This window comes from Sus scrofa, chromosome 9 (assembly GCF_054392235.1).
Source record: "Sus scrofa isolate SSC_HxYL_T2T_F1_AM1 chromosome 9, Sscrofa_HxYL_maternal_Yorkshire_Landrace_v2.0, whole genome shotgun sequence".
Lineage (NCBI taxonomy): Eukaryota > Metazoa > Chordata > Mammalia > Artiodactyla > Suidae > Sus > Sus scrofa.
In genome coordinates, this window is record NC_139391.1 from 102,950,609 (window position 1) to 102,975,757 (window position 25,149).

Below are 25,149 nucleotides of genomic sequence, written 5' to 3' on the forward strand. Positions count from 1 at the left end.
GAAGTAGGTTAAATCCTACTACAAGAACCTAATAAGTGAATATACAGATGAAGTGTGGGATAGTGCATGAAAGTGACTGTGCATGTGAGAAGGCAGCTCTCAACCCATCTTCTGTGGGGTACTGAGAGTATGACAGACAGATGACTTGGGACCAACTCCCACCCAGTAAGGCCAGGGAGAGAGAGTGCTCATGTCACTCCACATAGTACATATTAATAAATTTAATTATTTTTTCATTTACTAGAAATGGGTGTAACTCTAAGTTCCCATGTTTTCTTCCACCTGTCAATGAATTCTTACATGTGGTGTATTAATTTTTATTTAAGTTCTTTCACAAAAATGGCATTGATTATCTAATACTTGAGGGAAATAACAGAAAGAATAAAACCTATGAAATTGAGGCCAGAAGCCCAACTAATGTTCTAATCCATGTTTACCTGCAAATTGTCTCTCTGATTGATGGCTGTAACTCTGCTCTGAATGTATTGCTCCTCTGGTAAATGCTTCTTTGTACTGGCCCTCCATCATTTACATATTCTTGCAGTTATTTGGCATTAAAACAAACAAACTTGGAAACAGTTTGCTGTAAGTCAAAATGGATAGATTTCAGAATTAGAATTTTCAGAGTTAGGCAGAACCTTACAAATTTTGTTTAACTGTTTCTTTAAAAAAAAAAAAAAATCTGAGGAGCCACAGCAAGCACATACAGAATTGAAATGAGAATGAGAATCTGGATTCATGACTGACGTGCTATCTCTCCATTCACCTGACTGCTTCCAGTGTTTGTTCTTGCTTCAGAATGAAGTAGAAAAAGCATATGTTTGGGGACTAGGAAACATGGCTTCAGGTTTATTTATTCACTAACAAATATTATAAATACGGCCAGCAGACACAATTCTAAGCGATTTGCTAGATATTAGGGTTAGATTGAACGATGTCAATGAGATCTCCTGCCGTCAGGGCATTTATGTTTTAGTGGAGTAAGACAGCAAACATGGAGCAAAAAGCTTGATCAGATTTTTATGCATCCTTAAGTCCTTAAACACTGTTTAAAATATAAAAATGTTGACAAATTTCTGTCTTTAATAAAGAGAATTCTGAATATTGGATGAGCATCATTACATTTACAATGCTGATTTTTAAAAGATAACTGAAAATAAAAGGTAGTAAAATTCTTGATTACAAAGTTACGTTGGCACAATCTATCCAAGAAAGAATTGAAACAAAAGCAAACTACATCAAAGCAGTTACATAAACCAATCTTTACCCCTTCCTTTGACGTTTTATGCAAAGCTACTATCGTCTTTTTCTTGAAAGGGATGAGGTGTCAGTCTGGAAATATCTCATTCGGAGAGCAGAGACTTCTGGGTGGTAGAGAGGTTTTCACTTCTTTGTAAATATGGTGAGATCTTGGTATCCTGAAGTTCAGGCTTTTGTACATTAGCCATAAGGTGTTAGTCTTTGCCTCATATATAAAGGAAATTGATCTTTCTACCTTGCAAATTTTTTTTTACTCTTTTGCCCTGTCAGTATTTTTGAAAGTATATTGTCTACTCTAATCTTCATAATATAAAACACGCTTTTAGTTTTTTTAGAAGTAGATAGGCCTCATTTAAATGTTTTCCTTTTTATAATATAATATTTTCCACTATATGATTTCTCGGGGTGAGTTTATAGTGAGCTTTCATACTCTCTGAAATCACACCATGCTTTTCATATGCAAGAAACCATTTCACAGTCTCTTAGTAAAGAAGAAACCCTCTTTGCCACTTCACAAAATTTAAGTTACATATGTTTACATAAAATAGGAGTTCCTGTTGTGGCTCAGTGGTTAACAAACCCGACTACCATCCATGAAGACACGGATTCCATGCCTGGTCTTGCTCAGTGGGATTAAGGATGTGACATTGCCATGAATTATGGTATAGGTCTCAGACTCGGCTTGGATCCTGAGTTGCTGTGGCTGTGCTGTAGGCTGGCAGCTGCAGCTCCAGTTGGACCCCTAGCCTGGGAACCTCCATATGCTGTGGGTGTGGCCCTAAAAAGACAAAAGACAGAAACAGAAAAGAAACTATTTCATAATCTCTTAGTAGGAAAAAATTCCCTCTCCACTACTCCACAAAATTTAAGTTACATATGTAAACATAAAATAGATATGTATATATTTCCAAAGTATTTGATCCCTTTCTAATTAGAAAATTTCAAACTACTCATGGAGTTTAAATCATCCCCAGCTCTTGTCATCACACTTAGCTGTATTGTGACTCTGATGACCCTCAGGCTCACTGTGTGCCTAGTCCTGGGATAGTAGGTGATTCACACCATCGTGCATACTACAAATACATCTGGTTTATTTTGAAAATGTCCTGAGATTCTGTTCCAGCTTATTAAAAATGTTATTATAATCCTCATCAGCAATCTCAATACATTTTAGTTGAGGCATGCATATTTTTGCTTTTAAAATTTAATGAACAAGTTTTTGCAGTGTTTAGTATTACTTTTTGACTTAATTTAGTTCATTTTTATGTGTTTAATGTTTATACTTATCTCTGACTCACTGCATCATATTTAGAAAAAATACGTATATATTTTCTTTAATATCCCCTACATTTTTTTTTTTTTTTTGCTTTTTGCCATTTTCTTGGGCCGCATATGGAGGTACCCAGGCTAGGGGTCAAATCAGAGCTGTAGCCACCGGCCTACGCCAGAGCCACAGCAACACGGGATCCGAGCCACGTCTGCAACCTACACCATAGCTCACGGCAACGCCAGATCGTTAACCCACTGAGCAAGGGCAGGGACCGAACCCGCAACCTCATGGTTCCTAGTCGGTTTCGTTAACCACTGTGCCACGATGGGAACTCCGCCCTACATATTTTTTAACTTGATTCTCTCTCTGTTACTGCATTGTTTCAGTTGTTTACTGTTCCTCCTGCTGCAAAACCTGCATATTTCAGACTGGTCCTTCTGTTTTATATGTCATAATTAGTAGTAGAATATATGGAGACTTAACAGTGAATCTAATTTTAAGAAGTAAGTTATGTCTTCAAGTTTCTTCTGACTGCTAATGTTATGTTCGTTGTGTTAATGTCATTTATGTTATGTTATACTAAGGCTCAGCACCTTTTTTCATGTTAACTGTAAAACTTTTTTGTAATATATTGAGTAAAAATTGTCTCTGAAGAATTAATGCCATAATTTTTCTTTCACAAGGTAAATCTGAGTTAAATAATTTTTATTACTTGAAGAACTGGAGATATCTTCTGAATTCATAAAATAGTCCTTTTTTTTTTCATCAAACATATTATGATTAGCTGAACTCATTTTTTTCCAAGTACAATATTATTCATTAAATTCATAATTTAAAATTTTAATTTTCTTACTGTTTTGATTCAGTAAAGCAAATATACACATATTATATTTAAGTCCTTAATGCCATCTCAGTGTCATTTATTCAGTGCCATCCAACTCGCATTTCCTTTTCAATTTTTTTCACCCGTGCCATACATCTCTGAGTTACATAACATCCTCCAGGAAGAAAATAGCAGCTTAAACCAATTAACTCAGGAGAGTCAACAGTGTTCTTATTGCCATCGTAACTGGATTCATTATTTACTATTCAGCCTGACCTCACAACCTGTCCAGAGCTACTACAACTGGATGAATGCTAAGCACCTGTTTCTCTATTCAGTATTTGTTAATTGGCATGGATAACTGCAGCTGCCTTGAGGAACCTCTGCTTCAAATTGATGCAAGGGATTCTCTAAAAAAGAAGGTTTTTCTGTGTGTAGTTCAGAACTGGTAACCAGCCTTAACTATTGGAATACCACAGAATGCTGATTCCCAAGGTGAACTCGTGGTTACAGAGGCAACATTTTTTTAATCCACAGACTTCATACCCGCAGGGCAGTGTAACAACCTTTTCAGCCTGTTTACTGTATGAAAGACTGTTTTTAAATATAATACATCCATGGTAATTATTTACATTGGATGATAATATCATGCCTAAAGGTGTATTATGTATCCAAATTTTTGTTTGATATTAAGAATACAACTAAGACTAAAATTTTCAAAAAATCAAGGGTGAAACCCTGTGAAAGTTGCAAGGCCCTATTGTAAATAATATCTATAAAATAGTTGCAAAAGCAAAAAGGATGTATTTAGAGGTGGAAGTTTTAAAATATACACATATACACAGTGGAGAATTATATACTCGTCTGTAGTCTCTGGTTACTAAAGTAGTTGTTTCATTACACAAGAACCCTTTATTTAATCCCTTCACTAGTGATAGAGAAATACCAATTGTAATACTTCTGTGCAGGGTCTCCGCTCTTAATTTAGTATCAACTAATTTTCTCACAGTGTTGTGGGACACAGAGAATAAAAGAGAGCAGCCATACTGTGATTGTGAGCATACTTTTCTCAGTGATCATATTCAGTCTGAATTGTGCACTGGATTGAGCTGGTTTCTACTGCAATTTAGGTAGAGTATGTAAACTTTTAATTTCTGAACATTTTGCTGTTAGTAGAAACAGTTTTAATAACATGAAAAAGATAGCAAAATATTAAAAACAAATGTTTTATTATAAAAATCAATTCTGAGTGTTTCATTTGTGATAAATACAGTCTTTTGTGTCTGTCATAGACTTATCACTGTAACTTTACCGATTAAATTTGCTAATGTGTACTGCTTGTAAAATTGAATGACCCCATCCAACATTGGCTGTTGCCTCTGTCTCTGAGTGATCTCATCTATTATTTAATAACTGAAATTATGTTGAGCTGAATACTAGGAGAAACATACTTCCCATGTTTCACTTTTGTGTTTTAACAAATGCACGTGAATACATTTTAGAATTGCCCTGCTCAGTGTCTCTACACATTAATATGGGATAGTCTGGAGATTTCAGAAGAGATGTTTTGGGAGAAAAGTGTTAGAAAGAGACATGCTAACTTATTTTTTCTTGTATGTGATCTGGTAGACAAGGATGTCTTAATTCCCAGGGAAGAATTTATTTGAAATTTTTAATTAATACATTAAGCCATATGCATTAAGCCGTTTTCCTCAGTCACTTCCTTTTTGTTTAATATTCGCTCTATTTTAATTTTGCTGTATGATGCCGTAGTATATAAAAAAAGGTGAAGATGGATTATGGAGATATCAGGAAGAATAATTTAATAAGCTTGAGAAAATGAGTTACATTTGGAAAATCTAATATTTTCATGAAATTATTGCAATTTATAGAGACAATAATAAAGGGGAGGGTATAGAGAACAGCCGTATTATTTTTTCTTAATGCATTTAGCAAGTGCACATTAAAGCTAGTCTTGGTATGTGATTATGTAAGTTGAGAAGTACTTTATTTTAAATTATTCCTAAAAGCCCTTTACATGTCAGTTTAAAAGTTCAAGAATCTCTATTAAAATACATTTAAAACATAATTTTTCAGTATGAGAGGATTGAGAGGAAAAAGCAACTTCACCTTGGTAAAATAATCAAATAATGCTTGATAGCATTCTAGAGGGAACTTAAAACAATAATATTTATAAATTGCAGGTATAGTACATGTTTATTGTATTATTTTAGGAACAACAAGAAAGCATATAAAGGTAAATATCGTTACTGTAAAGCCAATGATAGTACTGATAATGTTTGCTATGTACTCTTCCCGTCATGTCTCTCTCTCCCTCTTTCTCTAAAAATACTGGCTCTTTTTCTTTTCTTTCTTTATGCTGAACATCTACTTTTAAACCTAAAAGCATTTTAAACTACAACATATACATGCACTCCCAATGTAATTACTGTTACTTAATAACAATATAAATTACTTAATAACAATATAAAATTGCATCTATCATAATTATTGTGACCGTCTTACTATTGTTGGACATTTAATTTGCCTCAAGGTTAAGATATTAAGTGGAATTTATGTGTTATTAAATCCTCTTTATTCCACTCTATCATTAAATTTTGAGTGAGTGAATGAATGAAATATTTGTACCTATCCACAGTCCTAACCCTAGTTCATCCATATATGTGACCATCACGTATTTAATCCTTTAATTTTCATATATCTAAATTTTGCTAGAGATGGATATAGATAGGATTTCTAGAAAAGATATGCTTATCAAAACTAATGTGATATATTCTAAAATTATAGAAAAGGGGCTATAATTTTTTCATAGCTGAAAACGACTTTTTAGATCCTTTGATTTGAGTGTTCTTAATTTAGGGTAAGTGAGGATATAGAATAAACTGAAAGGTTCTTTTAAAAGACACCCCCCCCATGATATACTGCTTTACTAGGTGAGGAGGCTCCCCAGGTGAATCTAATATGCCCCAAGGGAAAAGGACCTCGCCTATGGCCCAACATCATTCATTTTATAAGTCAGAAAACTGAAGCCCAAGTAACAGCGACTGGCCCAAGTCCAAGATGTTATTAATGCAACAAGGTAGAAGCAAATCTCTTGATGTCTCTACTTTTCCCTATGCCTTTCCATGGTTTTTGGTATATTCTTTGTAATAGGTTTTATATGGGAAAAAAAAAGAAATCTAGGATCACCTAAGCTTGGGATCACTAGGTTAAACACAATTTTCTTTAGTGAAGCTTATCTCGGAACTTGTGATGTGCCAGTGTGCTTTGTTATTATCTTAATAGAAGAATAGAAGAGTATTTCCCCAACTTATTTCCTTGGGTATCTTTAAGGACTATTGTCCTTTGAAATGTTCCTTTGACAAACATAACTGGCTATATTACCATGTGCATGTCTCTATTATTCAGTAAAAATAAAACGGTATTTCTACCCTGTGGAGGAGACATCCATTAATCTGCTTATTTTTATCCTATTTTTTTGGAATAGTTTTATTTAAAAATGTATGTCTATTTTCCAACGATTGCAATTTTAAAGCGGTGGGCATGGAGTTCTCATCGTGGCTCAGTGGAAATGAATCCGACTGGTATCCATGAGGATGAGGGTTCTCTCCCTGACCTTGCTCAGTGGATTAAGGATTTGGCATTGCAGTGAGCTGTGGTGTAGGTCGCAGACACGGCTCAGATCTGGCATGGCCGTGGCTGTGGCGTAGGCCAACAGTTATAGCTCCGATTCGACCCCTCGCCTGAGAACTTCCATATGCTGCAGGTGTGGCCATAAAAAAAAAAAAGTAAAGCAGTGGACATGCCATTTTAGTGCGTATGATGGCCACCTGTAAGGTTTGTTGAGCTGATGGATTGCTCAACCCCTCCTCTGGCGTTTCCAGTTGACTTGGTCTGGGGTTGGGCCTGAGAATTTTCATTCTAAAAAGTTTCAGCATTTGTTAATATTGCTTCTTCAAAGGTCACCCTGTGAGAAACCTCTGCTTTAAAATAAATACTGAGGCTTTTCATTAATTCAGAACTTTTGGAGCTGAGAAGAATAATGACCTCATTCATTAGTTAGAACCCTCTTTACATTCATATTATTAATGAGAATAGTTTGTTTTAATATTCCCTTCTCCTATTCAAGTCAAATCTACAGGAATAGATACCATATAATAGAACATAGATTTTAAAATATATTGAAATTAGCAGTTGAATCCAAGACTGAATCCAAGTTACTGCTTTTATTCTTTCCTTATTAGCTGTTGGAATCATGGCAGATGTGTCAGGATAAGTGTTCGTTGCCCTAGGGTTTCTCTTTTCCTGTCATCGTTCTTATTTATCTCTTTTTTTTAATCCTTCATACTGCACACAGATAACCTCTGTTTCAGAAAAGAGTATGAATTAATGATTCTTGGATGGAGATATTTTGCCAAATTTTGGACTTTCAACACTACTGTTTTGTATATTAAATTTGTCAATGAGGGGAAAATTAAATCTTAGTGGCTTTCACATAAATAGAAATTAGTGATCTGTCTTCAAATATTTTTTATCAATGACAAATTTTACAGTCCAAATCATACATACCCATATTACATATCTAATTAATGTATACATTTACACATTTATATCAAATGAAATCACTCCTTTATAATATAGTACTTCCTCCTATTCTAGAGAATATATTTTATTATTTTCTTTCAACTGTGTTTCATATAAAAAATAATTTGATCATGACCTATTAAATTCATCTCATTAGCTAATGATGGGTTGGGCCTACAAAATTAGAAGCCATTGATTAAAAAAGCCCTGTTGCTAAAATTTGTGTTGAAATAATCTTTACAGAGGAAAAAATGCATACACAAGTGTATGTGTTTGTTTGTGTACGTAGGTATTAAAATTCTTGGATACTAATAGGTTTTCTGACTATGAAAATTTTATAGACATTGTCACATCTTTCTAGACTTTGTATTGCCATGTTCTGCCAGTCTTCTTATGAAATTTTCTGTTTGTACACCTAAGTCTTGTTTATCACTATCATCATGTCAGTATGCTGCTAAAATAGTCAAATGTTGTGATTTTTTTTCTCAGTATTTTTTTTTTAGGAGATTACCTTTGGGATATGGAAAATATTATTCCCTCAAATGAAGGAGTTGATAATATAGGTCTGAGTTTAATCCAAAAATGTTTAGTTAGAAAAGGGTTAAAACAACTTTATTTGAACTAGAAAAAAAAGTTTAACATAATTAGTCAAAAACAGTTGCTTGAGAGATGCATTTGGATAAAAGAGTGAGATTCTTAGTTTCTCACCAGGGGAGAAACTGAATTACCTTGTAATTCAGAATTGAAAGCGTGGTTCAAATAGGTTGAAAATTAATCTTCAATCTTAAACTCTTGTGGGAATTTTCTTAAATTGTTATTGATTGGATTTTTGCTCCTACCTCAAGAGAGAAATTGGTTGAAGCTGGGATTCAATTGTACTTAAAGGTACAATAGCTCTCTTTTTCCCCTAGTTAGTATTTGTACTTTCTTTTTTAAAACAGAAATTGATATAGCTGGAAAATATGCAAAATTAAGGGACTATGACATAAAGTAATCTGCTTTTGTTTTTTTTGTTTGTTTTGTTTTGTTTCTTGTTCTTTTTTTGTTTTTTTTGTTTTTTTTTGGCTGTCATGTGTATCATTAGTTACCAAACCTAGAGTTATATAAATTTGGTAACGTAAGTCGTGCTGTTAATTTGGGGGAAATTTTTAATTTGATATGCTTAAAGGCACTTATTCTATTTTTTAAATGTGCAGTTTACTAAGTACTAGAGGTGGGAAAGCTCTGGTCCTCCTAGGATGATTCTGAGTGACTCCAGTGTAGAGGAAATTAGAAAAGTTAGGTTATAATGTGAATCCTATCATGAAGGTATAATGTGAATGCTAATACCTGAATGGGAGTTTGTGTGTCTGATGTCATCATGGTATATATTTTAAAGTAGTCTTGCATATCAGTCTTCTTTTGAAGATTGTGCATTTGCAAATGAAGAAGTGAATATGAGAATATCTGTTAGCATAAAATTGTAATATTCTGTTTATTCTCTATCTTTTCTTTATAGCCTGAAAAAAATGACAGTGAGCCAGGCAGCCAGAGGATAAAACCTGTTTTTATTGATGATGCTAATTTTGGGCGACAGATATCTTATCAGCATGCAGCAGTCCATATTCCCACCGACATCTATGAGGGCTGTAAGTAAAGGCATATGAACAACTCTTGGAATACTGTGCTCTCATCCATTTTATATATCTCATATTTTGAAAAAAGGAGCAAATATGATACAGTTTTTTTTTTTTTAATATGTCATTGAGAGGCTGTGGTAAACTCTGACTTATGCAAAAGGAGAAACCTAACTTTCATGAGCAATATATTTTTCATATGGTCTCACTATGTGGATATTTGCAGGAGAGCATGTATCCGTGGACTTTTGCTCTATTGTTTAACAAATAATTCTGCCTTTCCAATTCATATTCATGACTTTGAAATTAATATATTTATTTAAAAAACTCAAAACTATGTAGCATTAGTCCTGTCAATTAGAAAGGTTGTAGAGCGTGTGGGTAATCCAGAGTTCTCAGTCCTGGGTTAAATTAAATTTCAAGTCTAATCTTAGTGTTATTTTCTTGGGCAAATCCCTGAACTTTCTAGGCAAGCATTTTTCTTACCCAAAAAATGAGGGTAAGATTACTAATCCAAAAGTTCATTTGAGGATAAAGTTAACGTATTACAGTTTTCATAATAGTGCCAGGCTCATAGTCAACGCTATGTAAATGTTGGCTGTTATTATTAATTACAGTTAAAGTTTGTTTAGACACAAAGTAATAAGGACAAGGACTAATAGAAGCAGTTAGCTTTTATTTTTTGAATTGATCATGAGAGTATTTGTTGTTTAAAAGGGAATTTTTTATTAAATGATTATTTTCATAACATAAATTTCATCTGTCAAATTGTATGTCATTCTTGTTTTATCTTTTTAATATTTTTAAATGTACATATTGTTTTTAATCATATCAAGTCTTTAAAGATATTAAACATCTGATTTTTCTCCAGGTATAATAGAAACAAAATGGTGTATTTAAGTAGTTTCTCATGTTATATGAGAATTAAATAAAATTTGACTTTTTTACAATACAATTCACCCTATTAATTCCAAGTACTTTTAGAATTTTTAAGGACTTAGATTGGTTTTGGATCTTTGAGTTCTGTTTTGTTGTGTTTTGGTTTCTTGGTTTTGTTTGTCCATTGTATTCTTTTTTTCAAGAATTATTTTTGATGTTTGCTATTAAATTTTGTATCTATTATAACAACCACTAGGCAGATCATACTGAGCTGTATGGTTGTGTTTCTTATTTTTTTTATAAATAATATTGCATCCACTTAAGTTCCTTTCAATATTTTTGTCACCTATTTTGTCTTGGGTATGTGAACAGGATAATAATCTTATTACTCTAAAATTATGTCTTTCTCTTGGATTCGCATTAGAACAAACTGGATATAGAAGGTTTGAGTCAAAACTTTTTCTATCAATACTCTGGATATCATGTCCGTGTTCTCTGATCTACGTTTTGCCATGTTGAACAAACTTGAGGCCACCTTGAGTGTTTTTAATTTGTTAGAAAATTGTAATGATTGTGTTTGTTTTGTTGCCAATAGTGATTAGTGATTATCCAGAAATCCTCAAACTTCCATCGCATTCTCAAGGAAGGTTATCAGAATTTTGTCAGGGAGGAAGAGATCACCATCCCCCCTCCCCCCCCACCCGCCGACCCCACACCCGGCTCTTCTTGAGTTCTTTTGGCTGATCTAATAATTAAGGTGACACAAAACAGATGAACAGATTAATTTTTAAGAACATTAATTTGTATGCATGTTAGTCTCATAAAAATGGGATCACTGAAGTGTCCAAAGTAGGCCAATTGTATATCATTTTTAGAAAAAAATCATTTGAGAAAATGTAACAGCATAAGAGGGGAATTCCTGGTGGCCTAGCAGTTAAGGATCTGGTGTTGTCACTGCTGTGAGCTGTGATGTAGGTTCGATTCCTGGTCTGGGTATTTCCACACGCTGCGGGTGTACCCAAAACAAACAAAAAAAACACAAAAAGCAAAACAAGGGGACTTGTGCTTGGGGCAGCATACTAATGAAGAAGTAACAAAAAGTGTTTATACAACTTCTTAGCCTTGAATTCCATAACTCTGGTGATGATGCATATCCTGTCCTGGGCCTAACAAACTTTACACATTTTAAAAAAAGGTTTCTTTGTTTTTCTAAAAACCATATACTACAGTAGCAGACATTTTAATGTTAAATGCATATTTAACATAGAAAGTCTCCAAAAATATCACCTCCCGAAACTAATCTTGAGTGTTTTATAGTCCTATAAAACATGTTTTTATTTTTTATTTTTATATGGAAGTGTGGTTAATTTACCATGTTGTGTTAGATTCAAACCTACAACAAGGTGGTTCAGTTATAGATACATATGTATCTTTTTTTTTTTCAGATTCTTTCCCCTTCTAGGTTATTACAGAATATCAAGTAGAGTGCCCTGTGCTATACAATAGATCCTGTTGGTTATCTATTTCATATATAGTGGTGTGTATGTGTTAATCCCAAACTCCTAATTTATCCCCCCCCTCAAAATATGTGTTTAAATGTAGACACTAACATGAAATAACACAAATGGGATTTTTCAGTTTGCTTCCTCCTACCCTCTACTATAGCAGAGAGATTGTTTTATTGTTGTTGCTAAACTATTAAAATGCTGAAAATAGGAAGAAATTATTTCTTCTGGAGTAAGTTATCCAGAGAATATAAAGACATGACTTTGCTAAATTTTTCAATGAGATGATATGAAAAAATAACTTTTCCCTAGATAGAACCTAAAATAATTCAAACGTGATTCATTAGTCTAATAAATTATATCTCATTATAAATATCAAAGGTATTTATTATACCTTTGTTAAATAATTTTGAAGGAGGGGGAACTGAAGCTGAGTCTTTAATGAAAGTCCACATGACTGGTAAGAAATGGAGTCAAATTTTAAACAAATTATAATTCCAAACTTTATACTTTTAAGTACTACAATAGATAAAATTTCTGATATGTTACTTGTAGAGGTAATTTCAACTTACTTATATATTACTTGGGAGTCAGGAATGGCCACAGGAAATAGTAAGATACTTTGCATAAGAATCTTCCTTTTCTTATTTCTTTCGCTCTTTGTTATTATTATTATTTTTTAGTTGAAATCATGTTCACTAAAGTATTCATCTCTTTTATGCTGGAACAGACATAAAATACAATAAACTAAATCTGAACATGTCTTTTTAAGAGTACTGTCACATAATATACCCATCTTTTTTTCTCATTAGGATTCCTACAAAATGTTTTCCTTTCTAATTGGAAAAAACTATTTGTGAATATTTACAGAGGGTGCTTTAAAAATACTTTGATTAAAATCAGTAAGATAAAATATTGAAATGGATGTTTTCAGAAGTTGTAAGACACTGGTATGTGGCATAAATTTTTAAAACAAGGGAAAAGAAGCTCTGTCTTTGGATTATTTATTTAGTCCCATTTTTTTTTTTATATTGGCTTCTCCTTTGCTGAAATCTCATCAGTAAGACTCTGACCTTGTGTGGCCTGCAATGCTTTAAAATTCATATCTGGTGTTATGAGCTGTGTGAGTAAATGACACAGCAGTAAAATCAGAAATGTCAACAAGATCTTGAAAATTTAATAATTACCAGTATTTTTCATGCAATTCATTGGAACATATCAGATGTACAGGATCATTCTGGATTTCTGAATGTAATAAATGTGAGAGCATACTTTAATTGAAAGCTTAAATGAAGGAAATGGGCTCTTCCCTTTCCCTTAAAGATAGTTTGTCACTACATTCTCATAGCTCATGTTCTAGTTTTCCAAAGATGATTACTTTTGAAAGTCTCTTAAATTCATGCAATTTTTTTTTTTTTTTGCTTTTTATGACCACACCTGTGGCATATGGAAATTGCCAGGCTAGGGGTCAAATTGGAGCTATAGCTGCTGACCTATACCACAGCCATAAAAATGCAGGGGATCCAAGCCACATCTATGACCTACACCACACTCATGGCAATGCTGGATCCTTAACCCACTGAGCAAGGCCAGGGATCTAACTCAACATCCTCATGGATAATAGTTGGGTTTATAACCCTCTGAGCCACAATGGGAACCTCCCACATGGATTATTTTTGACCCATGATTTATTTAAAGTTTTCAAATAGGATGTTTAATTAAAATCCTGTCTGAAAGGTTTTACTTTTGAGAATTTCACTGGTTGATAAATTTATATTAGAGGACACCCAAACCATACTTGATTTTCAGTCCTAATTTATCTGAGTATAGTAAATAAGCAATGAACTAGGTAAAGGGGCTGAATATTCTGAATTTATTTTAAACAGAACTTTATTAATTTGTTAATCAGTTTAGATGAGTATATCGAATGTCTTCATAGAATATTTAGTTATTTGTCATTAGAAATTTATGATATTTATTTATAGATTTACTAAAAATGTGAAAGAACATATGCCAGTAAGAGAAAATATTAAAGAAACCCAACTTGCAGAACTTTGAAGCACTAAATACTTTTGTCCTTATACTTACTTGTAGTGTAAGCGAGGCAATTTATAGTTTCTATTTTATAAATTTAAAAATAACCACACTTTTATCACAAAGATACATTTATTTTGATAAAAGAAGACAGGAGAATTTTCAGGAGTTGTATTATGATCTTTGGAGGTCTCATATGCTGTAGCAGAAATACTTTTTATAAATTGAACTATCTATAATCACTTATACTTGCTCTTTTTAATTTTTTAAATTGAGGTATAGTTGATACACAATATTATATGTTTCAGTTGTACAACATAGGGATTTACAATTTTTAAAGATTGTATTCCATTTATACCTATTATAAAATATTGACCATATCCCCTGTGCCACACAGTATATCCTGGTAGCTTATATTAAACATAGTAATTTGTACGTCTTAATCCCCCATCCCTATCTTGCCCCTCTTGATGTTCATTTGCCTTATGATAGAAAATAAAGCTACTCTACCTCAAATTATGTGGTATAAAAATTATCGAGGATGGAGTTCCTCTCGTGGCTCAGTGGTTAGCGAATCCAACTAGGAAACATGAGGTTGCGGGTTCAATCCCTGGCCTCGCTCAGTGGGTTAAGGATCCCACGTTGCTGTGAGCTGTGGTGTAGGTAGCAAACGCCACTCAGATTCTGTGTTGCTGTGGCTCTGGTGTAGGCCTGCAGCTACAGCTCCAATTGGACCCCTAGCCTGGGAACCTCCATATGCCACGGGTGTGGTCCTAAAAGGACAAAAGGACAAAAAGACCAAAAATAAATAAATAAATAAAAATTACCAAGGAAAAAACTGCTCAGTTTTTGCTGATGATTACGTGATAGTTCTGAATAATCTTCTGTAAATTTTAGCAACTAATCTGTTCCAAGACATGGCCACTACCTTTTTTTTGGGGGGGGGGGGTCTTTTTGCTATTTCCCTGGGCTGTTCTAACGGCACATGGAGGTTCCCAGGCTAGGGGTCTAATCGGAGCTGTAGCCCTCGGCCTATGCCAGAGCCACAGCAACGCGGGATCTGAGCCACGAGCTGCGTCTGCAACCTACACCTCAGTTCACAACAACGCCAGATCCTTAACCCACTGAGCAAAGCCAGGGACTGAACCCGCAACCTCATGGTTCCTAGTCAGATTTGTTAACCACTGCGCCACAATGGGAACTCCGGCCCCTACTATTTAATTGGAGATTGCTAATAGTTTACACGTACTTTTTTTTTTTGGCTGCACCCACAGCATGTGGAAATTCCTGGGCCAGGAACTGAACCTGAGCCGCAGCAGTGACAACACTGGATCCTTAACCTGCTGCGCTGCAAGAGAACTCCCCTTATTTACTGTTTTTAAAAACTCCCTTCATTCTGTTGTTCCACTAAGTAACAAGTTGGTAATATCCTTTTACAGAGTAGGAAAGCTCATATTCTAATTGGTATGCTCAATATAAATCAGGCTTTCTGACTCCATTACTCTGACATTTGTAAAGTCAGAAAACAACCCTTAGGATATTTATTTAGTGTGCTCTGGCCAAAGGCTACATTCAGAAGGAGTTGTGTGTGCTTTCAAGTTTATCATTTGTATTTTTCCCACAAATTAGTTCCACTGAAAAGATTTCAGTAGAGTGATGTTAGTTTTTAGTATTGCTTCAACAAGTGGATTTTGTAACAGTGAAAACTTGCACATGATATTGGTACAATATAGACTTCTATTGGATAATCTTATTCTCTAACTAACTTTGAAATAGAGAAAAGACAAATGGGAAGCACTTTAAATTGTGAGTTCTTTGGGTAACAGGTAATTTGAAGGAAATGCAGGCCATGGGAAATGTGATTATTTGATGTTATCTAGAGTGATTAATATTAGTAAAGCAGATTACTTAGGATGTAACTTGTTTGATTTATAACCAAAGTATATTTTCAAAATGTTGACAAAGAGTATATTAACATAAACTCTAGTTAACATTTTATTTCACATGATGTGTTTTTGAAATATACAGTTTATCCTTTTAAAGTTATATTACTACTTATGAATAATGATGAGGTAAAAAAAGAATATTTTCCAAGTGAATCAGTGATTAAAGAATAATGCACTAAAATACAATAACTGACTTAATAATTGAGAATTTTAGATGTCTAATAATGTTTTTTATATTCTGTATCAACTGATGAAGATTAAGCATTTAATAAAGTCTTACACTTATTTTTCCAGTTTTATTGAGATGTAATTGACAAATAAGAATTTGGATCAAGATACAATAATACGAAATGTCTTAACATTAGTGCATTCTGAAGTTTTCTGTTAGTTTTTTTAACCAGATAATTTACGAAAAGAAGTTTTTGCAATCCTGGATGATGAATCGTTCCATGCTATACAGTTGTATGTCTAATGATTAAAAGAGTGGATGTCTTTTAAATGGTTATGATATCAACAAAGTAGCTTTCCCTTTGTTGTACAAAATACTCTTTAAATTATAAAGCCTTGGTTCTAAACCATGGAACTAGAAATCTGATAAGTGCTAAAAAAGAAACACTTTTAAGAAGTATAGCTGATTCCATAAGAAAATGATCATCCTTTGTATTAAAAAAATGAATTTTCTTAATTAACATCACTTCTCATTAGGAGCAGAAAAATGAAATAGTATGAACATCATGAAAAGACATTGAGCACAAGTCTGAGGTACAAATTACTAATTTTTAGAATAGAGTATTTAATATGTACGAGTCAAAGAGAAGTGATTCCACCTCAGGGGGGAATTTTGCATAGCCTTTGATTGGTCTTCTCTAATGATGTTTCTCTAATACATTCATTTCATAGATAACAATGTAGTATTCATTTTCTGATAATAAAATATGGGACACAGGTAGACACAAAAGTCAGAGACACAGTCTTCTGCTCTTATAGATACTGGTCCTTTAATTGATTTGGAATTATTAAATGGCAGACCAATTGGCAGTAACAGTTTTATGAATTTTATAAATTGCTGTGGAATGAATTGTATCCCTCCCAGTTTCACATGTTGAAGCCCTAATCTTCAATATGATTGCCTATACTTGGATAGGGCCTTTGGGAGGCAATTAAGGTTAACTAAGGTTTTTAGGGCTCGGCCCTGATCTGGTAGATTTGATGGTTTTATAAGAAGAGGTACACACACATACACACATACACACACACACACGGGCATACCCTGATCTGGTAGGTTTGATGGTTTTATAAGAAGAGGTACACACACACACACACACACACACACACACACACACACGCACGCACGCACGCACGCATATGAGGAAACAGAAGGAATGCAGCTGTTAACAAGCCAGAAATAAAGCTCTCACTGGGAACCTAATTGGCAAATACCTTGATCTTGGATTTCTTAGGCTCTAGAACTATGAGGAAATACCTAGTGTGGTATTTTGTTATGGCAACCTGAACTGGCTGAGATACAAATTTCTTCTTAAAGAAAAATTGCTATATGATTAAACTCAGGTTAAAAAAGTAAATATAAAATCAACAATGAAAAATTGGATATTTCACAGTTTATCCTGAGATGTATGGTTTAGAAATATTGGGCTGTTTAAGTCTCAATTTGCAAGACCTTTTTTGCATTTTAATTCAGAATTGTAATTTCTGTACTTGCCTTTGAAGTGATTAGGCTGAAAATAAATGAATGCTTACTAAACTCAGTAGATAAATAGACTTGAATTGGAAAGACAATTAATTTGCAATTCTAGGCATACATAGTAATAGTAATTAGATGGATTGTTTTCTTGCAGTATTCCCTATGTTACAGTTCCCAAGTGAATGGGCACATAGGCTCTGCAGATGTAGAGCCTGAAATTTATAGTTACTGATAGGTGGTTTTGCTTCATTATTTTTAAGAGAAGGCAGTAGAGTATTAAAACAGTCTGATTGACTGTCCAGTCATTTGATCATGGTGTCCTGTGTCCAGGATGGTGTTGGGAGTTACACTGACAAGCTGTTTCTTACTAGTCTGTGCAGATAACATTGTCCTGTGCATGTTACAAAGTGATTATATTTTAGAATACTGTCCTCTGGTTGAATTTGTGAAGCATCCCAGTCCCTTATTTGAAGGCTATTTTAACCCATAATAATATTTAGGATTATGCAAACTTCTAGATCTAATTGAAAATAAATTTGTAAGCTCTTGAGACAGTTTTAACTGCAAGATCCACACAGTTCTTTCATATAGACATCTGTTATGGTGGTTGTATCCATCTTCTGTATCAATTACCATCTTACTGACAACCACTCATTAGAACATGCCATGTTTTCTCAATTGTGCTGTAGGTAATACAATTATATCAGGATTCTTGGTGGAGTAATGTTTTGCTGGCCGGATAAACTTGGGAAATATTGTATATATTTAGCTCCCTCTTTGGAGATTCATAGTTCACATTAATTTTTAATGTAGCTCAAAGAAATTAGTAGGAATAAACACAGTCGAAGTTGTTATAACCACTCACATATTACAAATACATATTGCATTTAATACTCACATACTGCAAATACATATTTAATTCACATAATAACTTTATATTCAGAATTTTTTATACTGTCTGCAAGTAGGCACAATACCTTTGGTACATTTACAACTCATTTAGTTATGTCTGTAAATCACCTTGTCCAGGTGTGACATGCACTTTGTTGTAAAGATCTAACTTTATTTTGTTAGACTCAAAACTTTTTCAGTCTAACTGAAATGAGTGGATAAAGATTCCTTTCCTGGTGACTCTCAAGTAATAAAATAGTCTTGGTTGCTTTTAGACATAAAAACAATTTAATCCAAAATAGTCTCAATTCAGAAGTTAAAATGTCTGTTCCCATGTGGTAGTCAAAGTTCTGGATTTCAGTTAGTGTTAACTCTCCTCATCCTCCACATCCTATACCTAGTGGGAGCCTACAATGGAAAGGAGGCAAAGGGGATGGGGATACTTCCTAGCTGTTGTGTGTATTTTGCCTCCACCAGGTAGAAGCACTGAGGGGAAGAGAGGGCAGAGAATGATTAGTACCTGGCTAGGTGACTTGGGCAGGGCTGGGAGATGATAGTCATGTAGAAAATTTAAAGTAACTCTTTCTCATGGAGAGAGATTTTGTAGGTTATTTAGAGATTTCTTACTGGGCTATCCTCTTCTGTAGTTTCTTTGACCCCCAGCAGACACGCCTCTCTATGCTAGGTGAAGACTTTCTGCTAGTTGCTTCCATTCCCTTGGGTGGCATTTTGAACTTGTCTTCTCAGTACCACCTAAGGTGCTTTTAGAGAAGAGTAATATACTTCATGTGTCATGCCAGCCTTAGCAGATGCTATCAAGTTCGCCAAAATTTGGGCATAAATGTTATGTAGTTCTTAATGTTTTACTGTTACATCTCAGTATATTTTATTGCAGAGTTTATTGAATATTGTTGCAGATTTGGTCAAATATATAAGAAATAGCCAATGGAAAGTCTTTTGTTCTTAGGAGCCTTGAAGAGTGTTTGGTGAGTCTACACTACTTAGGATAACTTTTTTAGAATCTGTGTCAAGGTACATGGTTAGTCTTGGTATTGTACCCATGTTTCACTTCCAGTAAGTTTCATGCTCATATGTAGATCACCTAAGTCCCAGTCTTTTGTCTACTGTGTATATATCACTCACTAAGGAATATCACAGGTCTTCCCATAACTTCTCAGAGCTGAAATTTATTTTATTCTTTCTTAAGGGGGAGCTCAAATATTGTAATTTGTTTATTAAAATTATTTAATTTCTATTTTTCATATTTTATTAATGAAAAAATATTCTGTCAATTTTTTAGTCTATTACTGAACAAGAATATTGAGGGATTTGTTAAAGATCCATTTGTTGCTATAAATTTTTCATATTGTTTAGAAGGAAATATAAATAAAAACTCAGTTTCTTTGTTTCTTAAAAGAAATTATAAAGGGAACATAGAGCAAGATACCAAATACGTGTGTGCACGATTCAATGCCTCTATAAATTGATAGCTGGAAATCAGAAGCGTACTTGGCTAGCTTTTTATGATGGGTATAACAAGTGACAGGCCATTCAAAAGTTGGAGAAGAGAGATAATGAAATCTTAAATTAGAATAGCTTCTAAAACAGACTGACAGTACTGTTCACAGCAAATTAAAAAGGGATTGACAATTGGAGAGAAAATAGAGGTCTGGAATTTGAGATGAGAATTTTTTAATCATCTGGCATTTTGCTTCATGGATAAAATCTTACTCAGATTTCTCCCTAGAGATAAAGAGACTTTTAAAAGATATTCTAAAACCCAATTATTAAGAATAGAAAGATTTTAAATCGGCTAAAGATTTCAAAACTATTTTTCTCAAGATACACAGAAATGATTTTTAAAGTATGGAGCTTATCTGTGTTTGTATTAAGATGGCATTTGGTCAATATTTTTGTCATTCGACCAAATCATGTCATATACAATTTTAACCCAATGAATAATACATGACACTGTTAAAAAACACTGCAAGTCTCGCTAATTGTTTCAGTAGAATTTTTTTTTTGTTTTTACTTGTTGCTTGTAAATCCAAATCGTAGCAACTGAAAGCTGTGAGGAAGTTCATGATAGGCTCCTGTGGACATTGGAACCCTTTATTATCTTATATTCACCCAGCCTGGATCGTGACTGAGGAAATGGCCCATTACTACCATTCTAGGTCTGTGAAGACCAGTTGTTATTTCTGTGCTTTCTTGGTAATCACCACCCATCCTATAAAAATACATCAGCAATAGTTATTGGGTACAGAGCATAAGTTTCCAGGAGAGTAACACTAATAGTGAAGGGCTTTATTTTTGAAAGAAACTAACTTGTATGGGAAGGGTCTCTTCATATTTAAATTGACATTTCTTACTCTTCATCTTTTGTACATCTTTGGACTTCTTTGACCCATAGAAGCAAATCCTCATTCCAGAATAATGTAATAATTCTTTGGTCCTCTTCAGCTATGAGCTCTACACCAAAGCTGGAAAACAAAACAAAACACCAATAAATGACAGGAAAAATTGATTTCAATTGTCTTCTGGTATATATATCTGATATTGTTCTATTTCTAATAGAAAAGTTAATGGAAAATAATCAATTATCCCCTGTATTTTTTTTGTCATTTATTATTTGAAGTTTCTGTGGTCTCATTTTTTTAAAATGTTTTTGTAATGTAAAAATGTTTTACCTTTTCCTCCTAAATATGAAGACATTTTATTCAGAAGTCTTGCATTTATATTTTAGTTATTTTTGGTATTTTGACATTACAGTTCTTTTTTGGAATTACTTTCAATACCAGTGTTCCAGTCCAGGATAAAAAAAATTAATAATTACCATATTTTTAAAAAGAACAAATAATAAAACAGCTAGACTTTTTCATTACACTTAATTCTTAAGGAGTTAAGTAACAATTTGTGAAAGGTCCAAAATATTTGTCATGAGTTTAAAATATAATTCAAGATAAGGATTTCTAAAAATGTTTAAGAAAAGTTTCTATCACGTGTCCAGTTTATATAATTGAATTATGACCATCTGTAATTTAAAAGTTCATACAAGTGTAATGTGTGTGGTCATTTTAATGAATGCTTTTTGTTTGTTTTAGTTGCAGTAAAATCAGTGATCGTATTTGTTTATTTGTATTTCAGTTTGTTATTTTAACTAAGGCCTATTGCTAAAGTCTTCTCATAGGTGTCCATATTTATTCAATTTATGGTTTAATATATGTTATTCTCAAAAAGGATGTTGTGGGTGGTTTTTATAGATTATTGAAAGATTTTCCAAACTAGAAAGGTCAAGGAAGACATTTTACAGTATGAAGTATGGAGTGCCTTTGATATAAGTGGAGAATGGTAGCAAAAAGTTAACAATTAAGGGAGAAGAAATAAAATTTTAAATTATAAAAGGAAAATTATGGATGTTATTGTATATTTATATAAACAGTTCTTAGCAAAATATGACAAAGTTCCCATTTGTAAGAATACTATAAGACATATCATAAAACTTGCCTCAGAGAACTGTTAGGAAAATTTTAAAAACAAGTAAAATAACTAGACAACTTCTAGATGAATTTTAAACTAAATCCTATATTATATATCATCACTTTTCATTTTTCTAAGAAAATATATTATTTTGGTGTAAATTATTTTTATTGAGAATACCATCATCTGCTAGAAGTTCTTAACTTGGAATTGAGTATATATACACATCTTTTTCATTCATAGACATAAAAAAATCAGTGTTTTAACAAATATTGACAAGTTATAGAATTAATTAAATTTATTTTAATCTTTGAATTTTGGTGGAGTATAGTTGATTTACAATGTTGTATTAGTTTCAGGTTATAGAATAGTGAATCAGTTAAACATATACATATATCAATTCTTTTCTGCCCATATAGGTTTTTACGCAGTATTGAGTATACCTCCCTGTGAAGTACAGTAGGTCCTTAATAGGTATCTATTTTATGTGTAATAATATATGTATTAATCCTGTTCTCCCAATTTATCCGTTGTCACCCTCCCATATTTCCCCTTTGATAACCATAAGTTTGTTTGAAATCTGTGTGTCTGTTTCTCTTTTGTAAATACGATCATTTATGTCGGAGTTCCCGTCATGGCACAGTGGTTAACGAATCCGACTAGGAACCATGAAGTTGCAGGTTCAATCCCTGCCCTTGCTCAGTGGGTTACGGATCCGGCATTACCCTGAGCTGTGGTGTAGGTTGCAGACCCGGCTCGGATCCTGCGTTGCTGTGGCTCTGGTGTAGGCTGGCAGTTACAGCTCCAATTAGACCCCTAGCCTGGAAACCTCCATATGCTGCTGGAGTGGCCCAAGAAATGGCAAAAAGACAAAAAAAAAAAAAGATCATTTATGTTATTTTTAAAATTAGATTCCACATATTGGTAAGATCACACATTTGTCTTTCTCTGTATGACTTCACTCAGTATGATGATCCCTAGGTCCATGTATGTTGAGGAAATTGGCATTATTTCATTCTTTTTATGGTTGAGTAATATTCTATTGTATATATGTACCATATCTTTTCTTATCCATTTCTTTGTCAGTGGACTTTTGGGTCACTTCCATGTCTTAGGTATTGTATACAGTGCTGCTGTGAACATTGGAGTGTATCTATCTTTTTGAATTAGTGTTTTCACTAGACGTATACCCAGGAGTGGGATTACTGGATCATACAGTACTTCTGTATTTATTGAACATCTGTACTGTTGTACATAGTGGCTGCACCAATTTACATTCCTAACAGTATAGGATTTGCTTTTCTCCATAGCCTAACCAGCTTTTATTGTTTGAGGTTTTTCGATGATGGCTGTTTTGATTGGAGTAAGATGTTACCTCTTTGTAGTTTGTTCTGTTTTGTTGTTTGCCAAGCTCATGGCACTTGCAGGTTCCCAGGCCAGAGATCAAATCTGTACCATGCAGTGACCTGAGCCTCTGCAATGACAATGCTGGATCCTTAACCCACTGCACCACAAGGGAATCCCTCATTGTAGATTTGATTTGCATCTCTCTAATAATTAGTGAGGTTGAGCATCTTTTCATGTGCTTTTTGACCATCTGTATTCTTTGGAGAAATGCCTGTTTAGAGCTTCTGGCCATTTTTGTTCAGGTTGTTTTTTGATATAAAGTTGCTTGAAATGTTTGTACATTTTGGAGATGAACCCCTTGTGTGTTGCTTCCATTGCAAAGGTTTTCTCCCATTCTCTGGGTTGTCCTTTCTTTTTTCTTTTTTTTCTTTGTTTCAGTTTCCATTGCTGTGCAAAAGCTTTGAAGTTTAATTAGGACCCATTTATTTTTATTTTCATTACTTAAGGAGGTTAATCCAAAAAGTATTGCTGCAATTTATGTCAAAGAATGTTCTGCCTGTGTTTTTCCTCCAGGAATTTTATAGTGTCTTGTCTTTATTTTAGGTCTTTAATCCATTTTGAGTTCATTTTTGTGTATGGTGTTAGAATGTGTTCTAATTTCACTCATTTACATGCAGCTGTCCAGTTTCCCCAGCCCCACTTATTGAACAGGCTGTCTATTCTCCATTGTATATTCTTTCCTCATTTGTTATAAATTAGTTGACTATAGTTATGTAGGTTTATCTCTGAGTTTTCTGTCCTGTTCTCCTGATCTATATTTCTGTTTTTGTGGCAGAACCATAATGTTTTGAAAACTGTAGCTTTGTAGTATATTCTGAAGTCAGGCAACCCGATTCCTCCAGTTCTGTTTTTCAAGATCACTTTGGTTCTTCAGGCTCTTTTTTGTTTCCATACAAATTAAAAAAAAATAAAATTGTATATTTCTGTGAAAAATGCCATAGGAATTTCATTGAATCTATAGATTGCCTTGGGTAATATGTCATTTTGACGATATTGAGTCTTCAAATTCAAGAGCATGGTATATTTTTCCATTTATTTGTGTCATCTCTGATTTCTTTCATCAATGGCTTATAGTTTTCAGCCTATAATTTTGCCTCTTTAGATAAGTTTATTCCTAGGTATTTTATCCATTTTGTTGAGATGGAAAATGAGATTGTTTCCTGAATTTCTCTTTCTGATTTCTTGTGGTTTGTGTACAGGTATGCAAGAGATTTCTGTATATTACTTTTGTATCCTCCAACTTTTCTGAATTTATTGATGATCTCTAGTAGTTCTCTTGTAGCATCTTTAGGATTTTCCACATATAGTATCATATCATCTGCAAACAAGGACAGTTTTATTTTTTTACCAATTTGGATACCTTTTATTTCTTTTGATTTATGTGTCTCGGACTCTAACACTTTATTGAATAAAAGTAGTGAGAGTGGACATCCTTGTTTTTGTTCCTGATCTCAGTGGAAATGCTTTCAGCTTTTCACCATTGAGAATGATATTACCTGTGGGTTGGTCATTTATAGCCTTTATCATGTTGAAATAGTTTCCCTCTATGTCCATATTCTGGAGAGCTGTTATCAAAAATAGGTGTCGAATTTTGTCAAAAACTTTTTTCTGTGTCTCTTGAAATGACATATGGTTTTTATTCTTCAGTTTGTTAATATGGTCATCACACTGATTGATTTGTAGATGTTGAAGAATCCTCTTCCTGTTTTTCTTGATGAGTCTGGCTAAAGC

At 33.6% G+C, this 25,149-nt stretch overlaps 1 protein-coding gene across 32 annotated transcripts in view; it reads left to right on the plus strand.

The window, feature by feature from the left end:
* Nucleotides 1-25,149, plus strand: part of CACNA2D1 (calcium voltage-gated channel auxiliary subunit alpha2delta 1) — a 484,107-nt gene that overhangs the window by 280,532 nt on the left and 178,426 nt on the right. For all 32 annotated transcript variants that reach the window (XM_013979783.3, XM_013979785.3, XM_005667683.4 and 29 more), the window contains 1 exon segment: nucleotides 9,457-9,586. In XM_013979783.3, the coding sequence (XP_013835237.1) occupies nucleotides 9,457-9,586 (130 nt within the window).